This window comes from Carcharhinus amblyrhynchos, chromosome 15 (genome assembly GCF_965287045.1).
Source record: "Carcharhinus amblyrhynchos chromosome 15, sCarAmb.v2.hapA, whole genome shotgun sequence".
NCBI lineage: Eukaryota > Metazoa > Chordata > Chondrichthyes > Carcharhiniformes > Carcharhinidae > Carcharhinus > Carcharhinus amblyrhynchos.
In genome coordinates, this window is record NC_137338.1 from 76,338,638 (window position 1) to 76,359,475 (window position 20,838).

The following is a 20,838-nucleotide window of genomic DNA, read 5'->3' on the forward strand; positions in this document are numbered from 1 at the left end:
GAGGAGGAATTTCTTCAGCCAGAGATTGGTGAATGTGTGGAATTTTTTGCTGCAGAAGGCTGTGGAGGCCAGGTCATTGAGTGTCTTTAAGACAGAGGTAGATAGGTTCTTGATTAACAAGGGGATCAGAGGAAATGAGGAAAAGGCAGGAGAATGGGAACAAGAAAAACATGGCGAAGCAGCCTCAATAGGCCGACTGGTCTAATTCTGCTCCTGTGTCTTATGGTCTAAGATCCAGAATTCCAATCAGCATGCTGCGCTCCTATTGCCTGCCTCAACATGAGCATTAGTTCTGTGGTAACTTGTGCAACTAGGAAATTAAGAAACAGTTTTTAAACCTCAACAAAATGCCCAGACTTGGTAAACTACACCATTCCAATAAATAAAGCTTTTTTTTTTAAAATCGGTCTTTAATAACCGTCTCATGGGAGATGTGATTTATGTGCACTTCCTGATGCGCAGACTTCAGTAAATTATAGTTCTTATAACGCTTATCTCCATAATGTCATATTCTACATTCAGACACCACCAGAGGCTTCAGGATGGTCATTGCCAGGATCAAAGGCTCAAGTAGTCCAAAATAACGTGGCAATTCAGCCATTTCAAATTGAAATTGACTGATTTTATTCAACTGTGTTGGGAGTTAAAAGCAAGCGATGACACTTGATTACAAATCTAGTTAATCCCCTGGCTGACACTGACATTTTCACACTAAGGATCAACCTGCAGTTTTGATTAAAAAAATGTCACCTTTGGAGAAGCATTCTGTATACATTTAATTCTGAGTTAGTATTGGACCAATGAGGCTAACCTTCAAATACACAACACAAAATTTCATCATTCTAAACTACTCTAAAAGAGTAACTTAACAATCCAATTGCACAATGGTCAACAGAAACACGAACAGATCTGGACTAGGAACTCCCTCCACATTAACAAGAAACACTTCATGTTAGCTCAATATAATTTCTGTGCATTGGGACAGTTACTGTTAATTCAGAAACAGTAACTGGCCACATGGCAGAGTGACACAGTGGTTAGCACTGCTGCCTCACAGCGCCAGGGAACCAGGTTCAATTCCCAGTTTGGATCACTGTCTGTGTGGAGTTTGCACGTTCTCCCTGTGTCTGCATGGGTTTCCTCCACGTGCTCTGGCTTCCTCCCACAGTCTTAAAGATGTGCTGACTAGGTGCACTGACCTGAACAGGTGCCGGACTGTGGTGACTTGGGGCATTTCACACTAACTTCATTGCATTGTGAATGTAAGCCTGACTTGTGACTAATAAACAAACTTTATTTTTTTTTTAAAAATGCAGCCAGACCAGTCATTAAGGATATGCAATGGAAACAAAGCACTGGAGACACAGACCAGGCAGCAGGCATCCAATTAAGAAAACATGAATCAATTAATATCATGAGAATAAATCCTTCCTTCCTTAGAAAGGAAGGATATTACATATGAATGACATTTAACAAGAATGAGGATAAAGAGACAGGAAAGAAAATAAAGACACAGCTGAGAATGACCTGAAAAGTGCTATGGTGAAGATCAAAGTTAAAGTTAGAATTTATTTTATCAGTCACAAGTAAGGATTACATTAACAATTGACGTTACTGTGAAATTCCCCGAATCGCCCAGTCTTCTGCCTGTTCGGGTCAATGCACCTAACCCGGGTGACTTCCAGACTGTGGGAGAAAACCGGAGCACCTGGAGGAACCCCACGCAGCACGGGGAGAACATGCAAACTCCAGAGACAGTGACCCAAGACAGGAATCAAACTTAGGTCCCTGGTGCTGTGAGGCAGCAGTGCTAACCACTTTGCTGCAAAAGAAGAGCAGAAGTGATAAGCATAGCAGACAAAAAAAAAAATCGGAAAAATTAGGAAGTTCAAAACACGCAACAGCAAGTCCCTCTTTTAAGTTGCCTCATTTCCATAGTTTTGCTTAAACGTTGATTTTGTTTTAGTCACTTGCGGTGGTCTGATGTGAGGCTACACAATCCATTCACCGACCTTTTGAGATGGCCTCACTGCTTCCTGACACACTGGCTTGCGATAGAGGCCACTCCCTGACCCACCCTATTTCTGCCTTTATTTTGGCTCACAGCTTCTTTCACTCCCTGACCCATCTCCCCCCCCCCCCCCCCCCCGAGCTGCCAACAGCTCCCAGCTTGCATGACCTACCCCCTGCAAGTTGCAGCTGCCCCTCTTGCTTGCTACTCTTATCTACAGAGCCCGCAGTCAGAGCGAGAGTTTAGGGGAGGGAAATGGCAAACCGGAGAAACAGGGATCAGGAGGTTCAACTGGAGGAAGATTCAATGAGTGGCAGAGGTTGCAAGTCTAGAGGGTTGGCAGTGAGAGGATGGGTTAAGGGATGGCAGAGGCTGCGATTGTGGAGGATTGGCAGTGAGAGGGCGTCCAGGGAACAGAGGCTGCAATCCACATTGGGTTTGGGAGTGGAGCATTTTTGCAGAAAGACAACTTGAAATGACGGCCTGTGCATTTTTGAAACATGATCTGTTCTTTCCACTGATGGAGACTCATCAGCTGAGTAGTATCAGCATTTTCTAACATGGATTGCACCATTTACTGCTTTCTGGTCTGATAACAAACATTGGACAACACAACAAAGCAAACTTTAAACCAGAATACACAATCTGCATTTTGTGTCAAGCAGTTTCACTGAAAATTGCCAAAGGCCAAAGAAGTTCTTCATAATGGTGATGGCAATATGTCAGAACTTACAATGCATGATTCACCGTATGCTGAATTATATTCTTATCAGATATAAAATGCAGGCCATATGGTATATCTCCTGACAACCATCATGCTCTGAAATCTGATTCAGAGAGCTCAGCAAGTATTTCAAAGCTTCCGTAACACTGACAGTGCTAGTCCCCTTTTGATGGGTCAGTAGTCAAAACAGTAACATACATCAACAGCTACTCAAATTAACTGAATCTGACGGGACTGAAGTTCAAGTCTACTGACCAATGTAAGGATGTGTGAAATGCACACTGGGTCTCAACTGCTGACCTGAGCCTCATATATAGTTATTTTCACATATTACACAGGGAACCTCATTCAGATTATCTAACGAATATGTACAATTTTGAGCAAGAATGTTGCTTCAAGGTAACTAGAAGATTAAGACAGTAAACTGCACACAAAAAAAAACTGGAGGGACAAAAGAGTAGAGCAAAGGAACAGTAAATGCTTTCAAATTCCATTAATCTCTCTCTAGAATCCCTCAGAAAAGTCCTGATCTCAGTAATTCCCTGGAGTGGTATATTTGAAATAGCAAATTCTGGAGAATCATAGGCAAGAAGCAAAGATACAGCTTTGGGTTAATGTCTCCCTCAAGCCACACTTTGAAGTGAGCTTACTGAAGAGTATACCCATTTTGTGGCGTCCCATGGAAGAAACATAATGCTCTTCAGTTTATTTCAACTAGCAGTTTTATGGCCTGGTGCACTTGATCTATAAGAGGCAGCACAACGACATGACAAAAGATAGAATGAGCAAGCAATGCAACAGTATTTTTATGCTAAGAAGCTATTCTAACCCCTCCAGAAGCCAATGTGCCACCATGGTACAAGGTTTTCGTCCCCTCTCCCACTGACAAGATGCTCAAGTACAACAAGACAACACAGGCTTTTAAAACTTCATTATTCTAACTGTGTGAAGTGTTAATTGACTGCAGGCAAAGCATTTCATTTCCACATCATTAGAAACAATGTATAGCTTTAAATTTAATTTATATTTTGTATTGATGTGTTAAGAAAGATGAAACCCGATTTCATTTAGAAGATTTTGAGAATGGGTTGCTGGGAATTCTGGGGCCCTGTTTGTACATCCATTTTTAATGAAGTTTTACAACTCTGGGTTGCCAAGGAGCTAGCCGTTTTGCAAAATTGTCTAGGAACAGGGGTCCAGAGACAGGTGGTCAGTTACGGTACGTTTATCAAGAAAGTGCAGACTGATATATGATCTTATCCATAATAAATCCCGCAAGTGTGACAATACTGTGACGAAATGTTTCTGTGCAGGATATTTCTTGCAGTCCCTTCCATTTCATCAGAGCCTGTCTATAACCAGCATTCTCTATTGTTACTACACCAGTATAACTGATAAAATGTTTGTTTTAATCTAAAATAACACTAGTTGTAGTGCTCCCCTGGGATTGGAGGGTAGGTCTGATTGGGAGTTAGAGTTATGTGACTGGGTACAATTAGGCTTACACAGAATTCAAGCCGAGTTGCTTTTTGGGAGAAGTTGAAGTATCTTTTTATCCCCCCTCCGAGGTCTGGGGACTGGAATCTGCTTGGAGATTCTGCTCGATGAGAGTGGAACCGTCCCAGAGTTGCTGTTTTGGAAGCTGCAGAGAGAGAGAGGTATCCCTTTCTGTTTCTGAAGTCTGAGACTGTGAGCTGCCCGAGACTAGATTTACTTCTGAAGTTTTGCCGTTTTGAGGATATACTGGGGCGACGCGGTAACACAGTGGTTAGCATTGCTGTTTCACAGCACCAGAGACCTGAGTTCAATTCCCAGGTTGGATCAGTGTGTGTGAAGTTTGCATGTTCTCCCCGTGTCTGCATGGGTTTCCTCCAGGTGCTCTGGTTTCCTCCCACAGTCAGAAAGACCTGCTCCTCAGGTGCACTGACCAGGTGCCAGACTGGGGCTACAAGGGGAATTTCACAGTAGCTGCAGTGCAGTGTTAATGTAAGCCTTAGTTGTGACTAATAATTAAACCTTAAATTTATCCTTCTCTGGAAGCTGCTGTCTGGATCTCTGTCCAGAAGAATTAAAATGCTGGAAATCCAGCATCATGTAAGCATCTTTGGTTTCTGTGCCAATCGGTTCTACAGAGGGATTTAGGTCCATGGGAGATATAGCTAGCTGTTATGAATTATATTTTGTCATGTTTAAATCTTTTAATTGGTAAAAGTTAGGCTACTTCTTTTCGTTATATTCCAGCTGTGTTCTTCAGTTTGTTTTGATAGAAGTTTCCTAGTGGGTCACTTGAATCGCACTGGAGCGAAACACCTTTTGTTCTTCCAAAATCAAATTGTAAAAGGTCAGGGTCCAGGCTAACTTCATAATGTACCTTGAAGTTTCTGGTCTGTCCTTAACACAAGCCTACCGTGGAACTGAGTTTGAGGAATTCATGTTTCTCTGCAGTTGAAATCATAACCAACCTAGATTGTGGTTTTTGGGTATGTCAGGAAGAAGCACCAGCTGAAGAAAAACATCTGGTAAATTACTGAAAAAAAAAACTTGTGTTGACCTTTTCATCCTGGACTCATCAGGACATTCACAAGCATACAATGCATGGGAAATCAGCAAATTTATTCTATATAAGAACATAAGAAATAGGAGCAGGAGTAGGCCACCTAGCCCTTCGAGCCTGCCCCGCCATTCAATAAGATCATGGCTGATCTGTCGTGGCTCAGCTCCACATTCCCGCCCTCTCCCCATAACCCTTAATCCCCTCGCTTATCAAAAACCCATCAACCCGCGTCTTAAAAATATTTAGCGAGGCAGCCTCCACCACTTCAACGGGCAGAGAACTCCAGAGATTCACCACCCTTTGGATGAAGAAGTTCCTCCTCAACTCCGTTCCAAACCGCCCCCCCCTTTATCTTGAGGCTGTGCCCCCTAGTCCTACTGTCCTTGCTGAGCGGGAAGAGTCTCTCCACCTCTGAGAACAGAGTGCTGATTTGGTGGCAGGACTTTTGACTGGTAGAGGTTTTGCCATGGAGAATGTATAAGTTGATGGAAATGCAATTAACAACTCCACTAAACATGTAACAAATATCTTGACAATGTACTGCTCAGAAAGCAAGGAATTTGTTCCTATGCATGCTTTCAATTTTGGTGTGCTTTCGTCCCAATTCAAACTGGAGAAGGCATTTATTGAGTTCCATTTGCTGTACTCTTCATTATCCCACCACAAACATGCATCCACTGTAGACACTTACTCATTGAAAGCATGCCTAGCCAATCTAGTGCAAATCTACTGCAGGATTCTGAATAGTGCATTGGATTCTCACATGCGAAGCAAATGTCTCAAAACATTGCAAGGCCTTAAGACCAACCTGCTCATACACATTAGTAAACCTGACAAAGGGACGGTAATAGTCATCCTTAACAAGCTCGACTGTATCAACAAAATGTATGCCAGTCTTAATGATCGGTCCAAGCTCTTATCCATTGGACGTGTATCTCAACATGCCTGAACTGCCTTGATCAAAAGCAAGCCAAAAATGCTTGCTGAACTTGCGTAGGAGTGATGAGCTACCACGTGATATACATGAAAGCACTCATCCTCATGGCTCTCTCCATCAGCAGATATATGGGCTGCTCAAGACAGAGGAAAGTGAATTTCACAACATGGATCAGGCAAATGGTTGGGTGAATTCGTACGACCAGTCTTGAGCAAGTTTTCCACATATGCAATGAAAGCAAAGACCATAGAGGACTTGCTTATTGATAACACGTGCTCATTTGACAATGCTAGCCTGGTGAACTCTGCAACTTGCGCAACCAAACACTCTGCATGCCCAAATAGATGGTGCAGCATGGAACCCCTCTAGGCCCAGTTCTTGCAAACATCCTTGTTGGGTTAAATGGGAGAGGGCGGGAAAGTGGAACTGAGCAGCGACAGATCAGCCATGATCTTACTGAATGGCGGGGCAGGCTTGAAGGGCTGGATGGCCTACTCCTGCTCCTATTTCTTATATTCTTATGTGTCTTCAATGGAATGATACCTCACCTCCTGCCCTCGCTAATTCAAATGCGTGGATAGGACATTTGTTTTATTTAAGTCTGCAGCTGCATGTAATAATTTTCTTAGATATTTTATTGGGCTCCATCCTGGACTCGAATTCAGCTTTGAAATGGAGCAGTCAAAGAAATTTGTTTTCTTTGATATACTCGTTGGGAAACCTGCCCGGGGTGGGATGTGGGAATCCTCTACCACAAGCCTATTTCACTGGTCAATCTACATGTTGGCATTCTTACAGTTCTGCACCCTACAAGATAGGCCTTATTGACAAATTCATAAAAAGGGTCCAGGCAAGCCACCTGTTCACCATACACGCTTGATGCCAAAATAGGGCCCATCCTGCAAGATAACGTCTACCCTGATCAGATCACTGCTCACTGTTTATGCGCAAGGCCATCGCTTTCAGTCCTGAAAAGTACCCAGTTCACCACAGATTATGCTGAAAAGGCATGGTACCTCAAAAATTTAAGTAAAGATAGTTATTTCACACTGCTACCATGCAGTAGCAACCCAAATGGTATTGGCCACTATCAGAATGCTGCCACCAAGCCATGTTCTGCCTAAAACATGTTCTGGCTATAAAAATGGGTAATGTGGTATATGAATTTCAGTGCCAGTGTGCTACTAGGTATGCTTCTCTGAAATATTGTAACAAGCAGCATGCCCCTTTTACCATTTACCACTGCATGTACCCAACCAGTCTATGCTTGCAAAACTCCAAAACTACATGAGATGTGATTCCATGATTGAACAACATTTACTAATTCATCCTCAGTGTGCTCAGAATTACACTGACAACTAATTAAGGTTGTCAGCCAGGCTCACAATGTGAAGCATTTGCAGGTACAGGGCCCTGTTCTTTGCAAAGAGAAAGAACACATATGTACATGGCACCTGTTTCAGTTAAACAAAATGAAAATGACAGCCATTTACTGGTTCATTCCTCAGGGCATTGCCTTGACTAATTGGAGTCAAGCTACCTGGTTTAAATTTCCAAAAAAATACTTGCCAGTTAACTGTCAGTCAGCATGAACTGGTGCATTCTCCATGGCAACACCTCTAACAGAGTCCACTTGCCAACAAATCAGCACACTCTTCTCATACTGTATAAATTTGTTGATTTCCCTCGCATTGCATGTCCTGGATGCAAGATGAAAAGTTGCAACAAAATACTATTTTTTCAGCAATACTTCAGCTCTGTATAACCAAACAGTCTAAACAGCATTCAGCATTCTGCCTGAAGAAACCTCTTAAAATGGAGCTAACCCAATCAAGAAACCTTCATGTTGAGACAGTGGTAAATTTTCACTGGGGTTGTGTTTGCAAGAGCTTGTGGGATAAAAGGAATAGTGAGTGGCATCAGTATTGAAATCTTTCTGTCTACTGCAATATAGTTCGATTTTCATTTATTAACTTTTTTTATATTGACAGTATACTGGGAGACTTCTGTGAATCTGTTCAGCAACTGAAGTCCACGCTTTCTAAAAACAGATTTGATCTAGCAAGTAAGCTTTGTCTCACTCTGGGATCCTACTTGTCTAATTTATCAACTAGGATCAATATACAAAAGATCATAATTTAGAAAAATGCAAACAAAAATTTATCATACCCCAATATAATAGGGAGGCATTGTCTTCAAGTAATTTTCAAATGCCTGCCGCCATTTCATTACTGGCTTCAGCTTATGCACTTTGAACAAATCATCTGCAAAACAAAAAAAATACTTCATTATACCAAAGTCAATCAAGAAATTCCCTGCTGTGCAACTTTATCTGCATTGTATAAAAAAAGGTGTTATTTTCTGTTGAAGCAGACAGATCCCCAGTTTTCACTGCAGCCCTTTTTTTTTAAAAGATCCTACACTTTTGCTATCAGGAAAGCAGCCTGCTTCAAGATCTTAGTGCCAGAGCAAGAAATGAATCGCAGGAATAAATTCAGACCTGCATCAACGCACCCAGTGGCATTACAGATTAGAACTCCACTGCACTCTCCAATTTATTGTAAGTGAGCTGATTTAAACCCCGCATTGTGAAATTGTTTGATGCAGCGTTGCGCAGAAATCAACATTTCAACCAAAAAAAAAAGTCCTTGGGGAGTGGCGCCAAAGGTCTTTTGACTTCTGGACCCCAAGTTTAAAATAAAGTGGTGAGATGAAGAACTCCTCTCCTTTAATACTGCAAATATCAATCAAATTAGTTTGGACTCTCTCTCTCTCTCTTCAATTCCTACCGTATCTGGACCCATATCACAAGCCAATGGTATACTAGCGTTCATTTAGATTAAATTCCAGGAAACCCGCATCCATTACCTATCCTCCACATCTGTGTAACTAGATCCGGCTTTTTTTTAAAACCACGGTAGCAGGAAAATCTCATCCCCTGAAAGTCAATCTAAGCAAGAAGCCGTATGAATTTAACATTGATAATGGTTGGTGTTGCATTTGCGGGGTGGGGGAGGATGTTCTGCCAAAATTTGGTATATAGGCTTTCACTGTGCTAGAACAGAATGAAGTTCATTCTGAAATCCGTATGGTGTGGCCAACTAATGAGAGAATCCAGGAACACCTGAAACGTAAAAGTACTCGATCCTCAACCTTGAGTATTTCACCCCATAAATTATTTGTTGGTCAGAATGAATAAGTAACATGGTTGATTTAAAAATAAAATTGAGAAACTTAGTTTTTAAAATATAACCACAATGGAGCTTAAGTGTACACTTCATTATAACTTTCCCTTTGTTAAGGCATCAATTGATAGAAGACATCTTAAATATGCAGTGGGGTTACTTGGTGTTAATCAACACAACAACACCTTGGCTTCTGAGGGTAATCTGGTACTCAAAGTCACCAAAAATAATAATGGGGCTTATACACTCATGGAAGAAGTTGAGTGTGTTTTGGCACAGTGCCCTAGAAGGCTGAAGTTACCTAGTAATTATTCAAAGACCACGTAAAGATCCCCTCCCTGCCCACATTCCAGCAGACCTCAGGGTAGCAACGCAAAACTATTCCAATGCAGCACTTGCTTACCGAGCCAATCAGTTCTCAACTCCACTTATGCTAGTTTAAAAATGGAAACCTGCCATTCCAGTCATGCTTGCAATACACATATGGGCTAGTTTGACAATCTGCTGCTACGCAGATACTTTGTAGAAGGGTGCCCACATTACAATGTTGCTTCCCACCACAATGCAAACATGCAGAATACATAGGGCCAAATAGAGCAGGAGTGGACTATTTTGCCATTCAATGAGACCATGGCTGTGAACCAACTCCAATACCCACTTCCCCATAATGCCTCTGGATAACAAATTTATCAATCTCAAGATTTACAATTGATCTAACACTGTCCTCTGCAGAGAGCTCCCAGCTTTATATTGAGGTGCGTTTCCCAAATTCATTGCTGGCCTGACTTCAATTTTACAGATTATGCTGCTCCTCAAAGACACCAACTGGGAGAAATATTTTTTCCCTATCTACCCTATCAGTTCCTCTTCTTATTTCAAAAACTTTGACTGAGAGCCAACCTTCGTCTCTGTAATCTGCCTCCCTCCAGGCCAATGTACTCATTCCAAGATGGGGTGCCCACAACTGCTTGCAATACTTCAGCTGTGGTCAAACTTGGACTTTGTATAGCTGAAGCATTCCATTAGCCTGATTATTTTCTGTAACTGTTTGACATTTTAATGATGTGCATACCTTGACCCCCAAGTCTCTTTGTACTGCCAGTGTCCCTCACTTTTCACCCTAAGTTCCTGTTCTATACTTTTTAGATTCCAAGTGGATGACGTGATATTTTCATACAGTGACATCCAGTTGCCATAGTTTTAGCAATTCATTTAACCCATCCAAGTCACTTGGCAAGATTATGCTTGAAATGCTGACCCAATTCAACAAGGCTCAGAAGCAGGCAAACATAGTTGTGGGAAATGGCAAAAGACTGAAAATGGGTCTTTGCTGCTCATCAGCAAACATCATAAACTCTCCCCCTTTTCTCCATTAACTACTCTTCAGAGAGAGAAGAATTATCGGAAATCAGTTCATCAAAAATAACCCTTTGAACATGGCCAGTGTCAGCAAGGATAAATTTTATGATGGCAGCATTAAAATAGATTTTGAGGAACAGCTTAAAGAGAGCTGCACCCAAATATAATACAAGGACTAAAAACTTTATTTTCAAAAAGGAGCTCTGAATGTTACAAGCACATCATAGAAAGGGCCATTGGTTTGAGGGCAAAGGACATTCTTGTAATATAGGAATACAGGCTTTTGGAATTGTATTTTTCACTTGATGTATTTATGCCACAATAGAAGATATGGGGGTGAGACCAGAGTATGTGCAACACTCCACCAATCCTCTCAAAATCTTCCCCAAATATCGAGTTTAAAATTATGCAGTTTAAATGGGCATTACAAGATGGAATATAATGTTATGTAACATTACAAGTCTTCTGTCCCCATTCCACTTAATTACTCACAGCAGAGCCTTTCAACTGTATTTTCAAAAAAGACACATCAAGCAATTTGACATCTACTTCATGTGCCTGAACTTGCAGGGCATGTTTATGAAAGGAAATGGGAAAACAAAAAAAAAATGAAGTAACAAAAACGTAGGTATAAACCACAATTTAAAATTTCCATTTATAAACAAAGACATCCAATTTTAAACTGAAATGTTCAGTGTGGTATATGTTCCACTGCTATGACTGGAAAACAATCATGTTATTTGCTGGTTGTTCATGCAGAGAATTCGGTCTGTGATGGTCATTCCTTAATTCCATTGGGAAGGAAGTTGGGAATAAACAGAAGGAAGTAATGGTCATATAACAATTCTTCAACTTACTGCAGTTTAGAATCACTTCTGTGGCACTGAAGGCATTCAGACATGCGGAAATGTGATTTAAACTGAGATTTCTTCCATTTAACACCGTCAACACTGGTAACTTGCATTTACATAGCAAAGTAAAACATTCCGACGCATGTCAGAGTATCAGACAGAAACTGATATTGAGCCAAAGGAGGTAGTACAAGAACGGGTGACAAAATGCTTGGTCAAAGCGGTAGTTTGAAGGAGCAGACCGAGGGGAGGGAGCGGGTTTTAATGAGGGATCTCCAGAGCTCAAAATGACTAAAATGGTGAGGCAAAGGAAATGGGGATTTACTGGAAGCCATATATACAAGGGCTGTAGAAAGTCACAGAAATATGGCGAGATCATGAAGCAATCTGAACACAAAACACAGGGATATTTAAGTCAAGGCATTAGTGACCATAAACCAATGTAGACCAGCAAGCACGGGGTGATAGCTGAACAGAACTTCAATGTTAACTCATTATTAAGGAAAAATATCGAACACCACATCAGTTTTGAACATTGTTCTTTCAACCAAGTATTCAATTTGCTCCTCTAGATGATGTCACGTGAGCTCAACCTTCCATTGAGAAATGCAATGAAATGCAGTCTACTTGTCGATGCATCCCAGTCAGTTTAGCATACGTTATTATTGGTCTAAAAATATAACCCATTAATAAATCATTCAAATTAAATTAAAATGTTACTACATGAAGAAATCCAAATAGGCTGGGGAGAAGCAATTGCACGAGAAAATGTAACATAATACCCGAGTTCAGCAAAAGTTACCTACCCATGAAACAATGCAACAGCAATGGCGGGCCTTGGTGTCGACCAATGAACCATGTTTTCTGACTGTCAGAGGAAGTCGAGAGAGAGGCTTATTGGTCAGGCCCAGTTGGTGCTGATTGCATTTCTCCGGACATGTAAAAACACACACATATATACCATCATTAGATTCATGTACAACAAACAAATGCAACATACAGCAATACCAAGGCTGAGAAGCAGAGACTTGTTTCTATAACTGTACAAAAATTTAAGCTTTAAAATTACGTGGCACCAATAGTTTGGTGAGCATGATGATCAAAGAGCAACAACTCTGCCAATTTCCATGTCAAACACAGCTCACACTCCTTACATTAAGAAACTATAAACACTTGGTTTAATAGCCTAAAAAAGCTACTTTTGGGGCAATAATTAGTACACAACTGGAAATTGGCCATTCTGCAGTCATATTTCCAAGCAAAAGATGTTGCAGTGAGAATTGAGAAAGCAATGGAATATTTAATTGGAGAATTTATGATCTTGACTGCATCTCACCTAAAAGGTCAAATATTTCACTACTGCCCAAGTTAGAGTTACTTCATAAATTCAGGACTTGTTGCCTCAATCCAGGTTTCTCCAGACCAACCGGAAAGGCAGACATGACATGGTTCTCACTGTCTGTCACAATCTCATGAACAGTGTACGAAATATGTGGGGCTAAGTCTCATATTGGACAGAAGAATAGCTGCAGTTTGGTCATCCCATCCTACTGCTCATTCAGAGTGGGCCTCTACCAAAGCACTTTTTAAATGATAAAAAATGTTCTAGGATTTGCAATGACCAATGAAACATTACTGTCAGGACATTTTAGATCCACAGGAGCCCAATCAGTGGTACGATACCCTGTGCCTGATTTATGATGCTCTTGAATGTACTACTAGGAAGAGTACAAGAACCATGCAATTCCCTCCTTCCCATCCAAATGGGAAGGCTTGAGATTCCATGGTGCAGAGCAGGAATTCAATATTTAGATAACTTGAGCATCAAACATACCACTGCGCCACCCCCAAATTTAAACAGAAATTCTCCAGTTTCCAAAACTCTCATTTATGCAAAATTGTACATACAAGCATTTGCTTTAAAATATTTTTTAAATTTATTGAATGAAGTGTCAACTGACTTATGTATTTGCCTAAATTTTTTGAATGATATGCCATAGAATCTTTGCTAAATGTGCAACCAGCACTCTGATCACAAAAGGATATACGAGGATTGACAGTCCATCATTGCACTATACATTGGCAGAAATTGTCCTTCAATTTGATGCCCAGTGCAGCTGAGCTTAACCCAAAAAGCAGGAGTAGAGAATAACAATTTTACTTCTGGGCCAATTGTGAAATATGCATACAACAGATGAATTTTGATGGCAGACCTGACAGCATGCTTACAATGATGGATACTGGTACAACTCTGATCAATTTAACCTTTCATAGGTACACTCCTGCCAACAAAGGTCAACAAGGAAAATACCCCAATCTGTCACCTTTCATTTTATCGTGCAATGCTTCCAAATTTTAATTGCATTATTGGACACTCACTCAACTGTGAGCTATCAGACAACTCGGGACAATTCAACGCTTCTTTGCAGGATTACGATCTGCAGTTGGTCTTAACATATGACTTGCAGCAGAAACAAAGGCTGCATGATTCTACTTCAAAAGGCATTCCTTTAAAAAAAAAGTAACAAAACTAGCCTGTTCCAAATTTTGAAAGGGACAGATGGCATTTTCAGCCTTAATACAACCTTTGGCTTAATTGCACAGATGCAGCAGAAGTTAGATCAATTCAAATAACTTCACAGCTACCAATTCTCATTCACTCTCATTGGGTAAATAAATTTGGTGAGAACTTTTCACAGCAAAACCATAAATTTGAAACATTCTATCTCTTGTTAACAAAAATACAAGAAACCAAGTAAAGCAGGCACTTTTATTGTGAACCTAAAAACCTGGTCTTCCATTAGAATCCTTGTAAAACATCATACTTACCTAAAAGTGGAAGCAGTACAGGATAGTTGTAAGGCATCACAAAAAGGTTAACACAATTCAAAGCTGTACTAGCTTTTAGGTAACCAAAAGGATGACCCAGGTCACTATACTTCCCACTGTTGTTCACATACACCTGGAATGACAATTTGATGGGTTAGAATTTGTAATGCAGGAAGTCTGGACTCAGGTTTGGAACTTAATTGCCAAGATAATGACTGTTATTTTCATTCAATAAAAATAAATTACATACCTCATACTCGAGTTTAGAGCAGGGAACATTTAGTAAGTTAAACTAACTAAAAATTAATTTGGGGAAAAAAATGAAATTTATCAAGTGATTACAATTTCTCACACCCTTGCTTTTGCCTTATTTCTTTCTTTCATCAATTGTTCAATATATCCTCACACCATAATGCTCTCCACTTAAACTTTGCACTTTCCAGTGGTGGTCCCAGCGACCTTGCCTCAGGGGAAGTCACAAAACCAAAACAAAAAGCTTAACAAAATTGGTTACCTGGGATCCATTTGGTAAACACTACAGAAGACTGAACATGGCAATAGGTTGAGGTCATTGAATAGTAACTGGCTTGCGGACTCAAATGAGATAATGACTACTCTGTTCCTCATCTTCAGTTTCCCTGCTTATCTGTCAATACCCTAAACCATCTCTATCTCAGTTACTCTACAACACCAACAGCCTAGGAAGTTCCAGATCCAGGCTGAACTAAACTTTCTCATCTTTGAATTCCAACATCCTTTAGATAAATGCCAATACTACATTCAACGTCTTGTACTTTACCATCAAAATAACAGAACTTGCAGCACAAGAGGCAATTCAGCCCTTCATGTCTCTTTCAAAGGGCTGTCCAGATGGTCACTGTCCCGCACCCATCACTCTCAGCAGTGCAAACTCTCCCCTTTAAACTTACATTGAACTTCCTTTTGGAAGCTGTTTAATGCTCCCTGCACCCTGTATTTTATACATGGCCACAAATCCTGGTTCCTTCACATCAGTTACACTTTCACAATTAAGAAAATATTCTCATTTGTTTTTCCTCAGATTCAAAGTGGAAGGCTTCACAATATCCTACGTTGAACTCCACTGTGGCAGCACGGTGGCACTGAAAAGCACTGCTGCCTCACAGCACCAGGGACACAGGTTCAATTCCCGACCTTGGGTCACTGTCTGTGTGGAGTCTGCACATTCTCCCCGAATTTACGTGGGTTTCCTCCCACAGTCCAAGACATGCTGGTTTGGTGCACTGGCCGGGCTAAATTCTCCCTTAGTGTGAAAATCCCCTGATCGCCACATTCCGGCAGCTGTTTGGGTACACTATCTTCATTGCAGTCATGTAAGCCTACTTGTGACACTAAATAAACAAACTTTAACTAAACCTTAAATTGAACCATCTACCATGATTCTGCCCACTCGCTTTGTAGCTTTCTGCCCTCTTTCACAATTTACTGCATCCCCTAACTTAGTGTCACTTGCAAACTTGGATAAACAATAACTATTCCTCAGTCGGGGTAGATAAACATTAAATGCCCAAGTAGATGCCTGGGGATCATTGTCAATCAGAAAATGTTCAAGTACTGACCCATGTCACTAAACTATCTCAAATCTACTGCACAGACATAAAGAACATAGGCAAGTCCTATACACCATGTTACTGATATTGAACTAGATTAGTCAGATATGACCTTAGAAAATATTCAAGAAATTTACTACTTGAATTGTTCTGTTTCTCCTGTTTGCAAAGTAAAAGCTCCCCATTATCAGATTGTGTTTGCAATTTGTCCATGATTGTCATATTTATATATCTGCATTGGTAAACAGGATAGGAATCTATTATAACCATAACAAACTGAATTCATCTAGTTATTTCCGTCAGTTCTGGTTTTGTCAGTAAAGAGGGACTTCCAGTATTTAAGACTTTATAAATGACTGGAAGAATACTTGGGGTATCGATCATCTGATTTGCAGCACTATTTAACAAGGCAGCCAAGTAATCTTCTTTCAGCTCTCACTGGAGAATTCTTCTGGCAGATTAACTTAGCTCTTTTCAGGAGAGGCAACAAGACCAGACTGACATGAGACATTTTAAAAATGGTAACTTCAAATATCCTGAGAGGGAAAACCAAGGGGCTGTACTGGGAATAGACTGCATATGTGGAGGTGTAAGAAAGAAGGGAGATGATAGCAAATGGTGTGTTATTTGACATTCAACTGGCAAAAAAATTAATGTAACAATAATCGGGGCAGCATGGCGACACAATGGTTAGCACTGCTGCCTCACAATGCCAGGGACCCAGGTTCAATTCCCATCTTGGGTCACTGAGTGGAGTTTGCACATTCTCCCCGTGTCTGCATGGGTTTCCTCCCACAGTCCAAAGATGTACGGGGGTGGGGGGCATCTGAAGAGGTCAAACCAATCATATCAAAACTCATACAGCCATTTTCCGCACATTGCCCAAAGAAATGTCCACAAAGAGAAGCAGATTTTCACAGAAAATAACAGTGCACTCAATTTAACACTTTAAAATGAGAAAACCTTTTGTAGCCATTTACCAAACAAGGTCTCGGGAGAGAAATAAATTTAAACTTCCTTCTTAAACAAATTCAATATAGATCGATAAAGATTTCTGCAAATCTTGACGTGATCGAAATTCTAAATGCTTAACTTAATCTTGAATTATCTGAACTTCCTTGTAAATTATGACATTTTCCCTTTCTGCCAGTTGGATGGCCCAACGTGGCATTAGTTTGTGCAGTTTCAATGTCATTCCTGAGTAAGCACATACTCAGTGCCAGCATGGTCTAAGTTGGCAAATCGCAGCCAATTTAACCCACATATTAACTGATATTGAAATAAAAATAATTTCACCTTGGGGTGCAGCCTTCCGAAGTTACAACAGCAGGAAAGGCTTTACTCTGCATTTGGCTGCCCTATTCTTGGCGAGACTGCCCTTGTGCTTTATATGGAATGGATAAAAAGGCAAAATACAAATCCGAGGCCAAAATTAACAGGCAGTCACCTGGGTGCACGCTCATTGCAACAGAACGCCACATGCTGCTAAAACTTAGCAACAACATTGCTCAATAGCGTGGACAGCACAACAGAGCAAAATAAAACATCTCATCATAGGGCAGCACGGTGCCACAGTGGTTAGCACTGCTGCCTCACAGCACCAGGGACCAGGGTTCGATTCCCAATTTGGGTCACTGTCTGTTTGACGTCTGCACATTCTCCCCACGTCTGCACTGGTTTCCTCCAGGTGCTCCGATTTCCTCCTACAGTCCGAAAGTTATGCTCCTTAGGCGAATTGGCCATGTGAAATACTCCCTTGGTATTACCCGAACAGGCGCCGGAATGTGGCAACTAGGGGATTTTCACAGTACCTTCAGTGCAGTGTTAATCTAAGCCGACTTGTGACTAATAAATTTTAGACTTTAAAACAATACTTTTAGAAAAGATCAAATTTTAATGAACAGGGACCTCCCCATGAATACTGCAACTTTAGTTGGACAGAAAAGAAATGCTGCAGTGCTTTAAAACTTTTAACCAAAAAGGTTAACCAACAGCCTTAACTCAGTTCCCAATTTACAAATTCAATCAACCTTTGAACATACCCAATGGCCAGAAGATGATTTTCATAAAAGTTTGGAGTGGTCAGGTCACATAATTAGTCCAAGTCCATGAGGAGGCAGAGGTATCTCTTTCACTTCTGGAGTTTTACAGTTTAAGAGGCATTGCTCAACATCAAGTATGGCAGCCCTCCAACTACACTGTAGCCAGTACAGGGATTGAATTTGTTTCATTGGCATTATTCTGTCAACTGTGCTAATCAACCCCCACAGAGTCACAACTGAAACGTGAACTAGCAGCCAGTCATGCTAAGAATGATGCAATTCAGACTACAAAAGGAGCCTTTGCATTGACCATGCCAGTACTATCTGTACAGCTACGGCCTGGATATGGAGGTTTCGTGCATGGGGGAAAAAGGGAATATGGTCTGCATGGGATTTCCTCATTCTCACATATTAGTCAGCAATTAAACAGAATTTCTTTGCAAGCATCTCATATGAATTAGCACTTTGGTGAGGAATGGCAACAACTGTACACTTTCAAGAGTCAGTATGTTCAAATGAGAAGTGAAAGAGTGCACAAAAGGAACTTGCCTTCAACAGGTCAGCAATCTTGGGGCCAAAGTGCCTATTTTGAAGTGAAACTGAGAAATAGTTATTATGCTGATGTAATTGCAACTGTTATGAGGCAAGTTACTACACTCTTGGGTCTGGTTATGTGCAATGACAACCCCTCCAGCATCCAGTCAGAGGGCAAAAATGAACAATAAAGCTATGACACCAAAGAGATATAAAAGGGTCCAAAGGGGCAATTTTTTTCCACGCAGAGGATGGTGAGTGTCTAGAACAAGCTGCCAGAGGCAGTAGTCGAGGCGAGCACAATTTTGTCTTTTAAAAGGTATGTAGACAGCTACATGGGTAAGATGGATATAGAGGGATATCGGCCAAATGCAGGCAATTGGGAATAGCTTAGTGCTTTAAAAAAAAAGGGCGGCATGGACAAGTTGGACCATGCTGTAAACCTCTATGACTCTAATACAGTAGCAAGTAAAATAGACAAACTACATCTCTCCCCTCCAGTCTCTTCAGCAGTTTCCAATGTGCTATTTTTTGTATGTATCCATTCTGCCAAAAACAGCTTTCAGTTTACATGCCAGGCATAAATTGTCAGGAAAACTACAACAGCATTCCACAGAATCCCAACAGTGCAGAAAGAAGCCATGCAGCCCATCGAGTCTGCACCAACTCTCTGAAAGAGCACCATACCTACACTTGCTAATCCCCCAATCTACACATTTCGGGACAGTAAGGGGCAATTTAGCATGGCCAATCCTCCTAACCTGCACATCTTTGGGCTGTGAGAGGAAACCCTAGCAGACATAGGGAGAACGTGTTAACTCCACAGACAATCACCCAAGGCCAGAATCAAACCTGGGTCCCTGATGTTGTGAGGTAGGAGGGCTAACTGCTCTGCCATCATATTTCTCCCTTCCAGGATTGAAGTGAAGATATGCTTGGTGCACTGCAGTTAAAACCTGTACCATCAAGTTTTAGCTCACCTTGCACAATTTTCCATTGCCTGAATTCCTTTACTTAAACAGTCACCTTTCACTTCAAGTTTGTATTTCCTAAAACAACTGTCTTTTATCTGGAATCAGTGTCTTTGAAACACCAAAAATTAAATTCACCAACCCAAACCTAGTCTCCATAAATCATTATACGTTCAACCTCAAATAAGAGCTAGCTGAGAAAGGTCCAAGCTTTATTTGCTTTGTGAAAGGCGTAAAATAATGATCAGTGTTCTTGAACAGGAAAATTAGAATTGGGAATTGTCACAATTAACTAGGATGTTCTTCAATGATTTCTCGTAGGATTTTACCTGGAAATACACTTTAAGGTGGAGATAGAAAAGGATAAAACTGTATGGGGCTCTCTTACCTGCCAGCAGGTGTGAGGAGATTTACGTTCCAGAATATACTGAGTTAAAGGTGAAGGTTCAAGCTCATATTTATCAAAAGGTAGTTTGTCAATAACCATTGGGTCACAATCAATGCAGGAAAATTTCACCACAGGATGAGCGTTGCGAGGTGGCTGGATGAAGAAAGTGTACAGAATGAAACAAACATTGCCCATAATCAAAAATTAACTCTCACATAAAATTAATTCTCCATAACAGTCAATTAAGATATTCTAGAAAAGATGTACATTGTTAAGAAGTATTAACTGGACTTTGCAATACTTGCACATAATACATAATATTTTGCAGGAAATCTTTAATAGACTGTTACCATTCTCTAGAAATCTAAAAATAAGCAACAAAGAGCTCTTAAAATGTCATGTCAATGCGCCAAAGCTCTCTAGGAGTTTCTCTGCCTCTGATTCCCATACATTTTGGAATCATTTGTGTACACAGAGGGAATCACCATCCAAATAACTCCCGTGAGTGTTTTCTGGTAGCGGTGGGGTCGCAGTGGCTCTGTACTTTTTCTGCACACAAGCAGCCAAACAATTCAAGACAGGAAGGCAAATAAAAAAAGGGTAATATTCTTTCAGTTACCATTTTAGACAAATATATACACATGAATACAGTACTTCAAATTATTTGATCAGTATTGCGTGCCACCCCCAAAAATGTCCAGGGGCGGCACGCAATAGTTAGCACTGCTGCCTCACAGCACCAGGGACCCAGGTTCAATTCCCAGCTTAGGTCATTGTCTGAGGGGTCTGCACATACTCCCCATGTCTGTGTGGGTTTCTTCCAGGTGCTCCGGCTTCCTACAGTCTGAAAGACGTGCAGGTTAG

General features: G+C 40.9%; 1 protein-coding gene across 3 annotated transcripts in view; it reads right to left on the minus strand.

Annotated features, from left to right (window-relative positions):
• The window catches only part of LOC145353470 (integrator complex subunit 6-like), a 106,512-nt gene that overhangs the window by 37,224 nt on the left and 48,450 nt on the right, over positions 1 to 20,838 (minus strand). Inside the window, exons 8-11 of one of the 3 annotated variants that reach the window (XR_013888707.1) lie at positions 19,975 to 20,127; positions 14,451 to 14,583; positions 12,428 to 12,550; positions 8,396 to 8,490 (exon numbers count right to left, since the gene is read on the minus strand). Coding sequence is in view for 2 of the 3 variants with exons in the window: in XM_080204263.1 (XP_080060389.1) it covers positions 8,396 to 8,490; positions 14,451 to 14,583; positions 19,975 to 20,127 (381 nt within the window). In the remaining variant the exon portion in view is untranslated. Of the gene's footprint in view, positions 1 to 8,395; positions 8,491 to 12,427; positions 12,551 to 14,450; positions 14,584 to 18,629; positions 18,665 to 19,974; positions 20,128 to 20,838 lie in introns of those variants that run through there. The other 2 variants (XM_080204263.1, XM_080204264.1) reach the window with 2 other exon arrangements.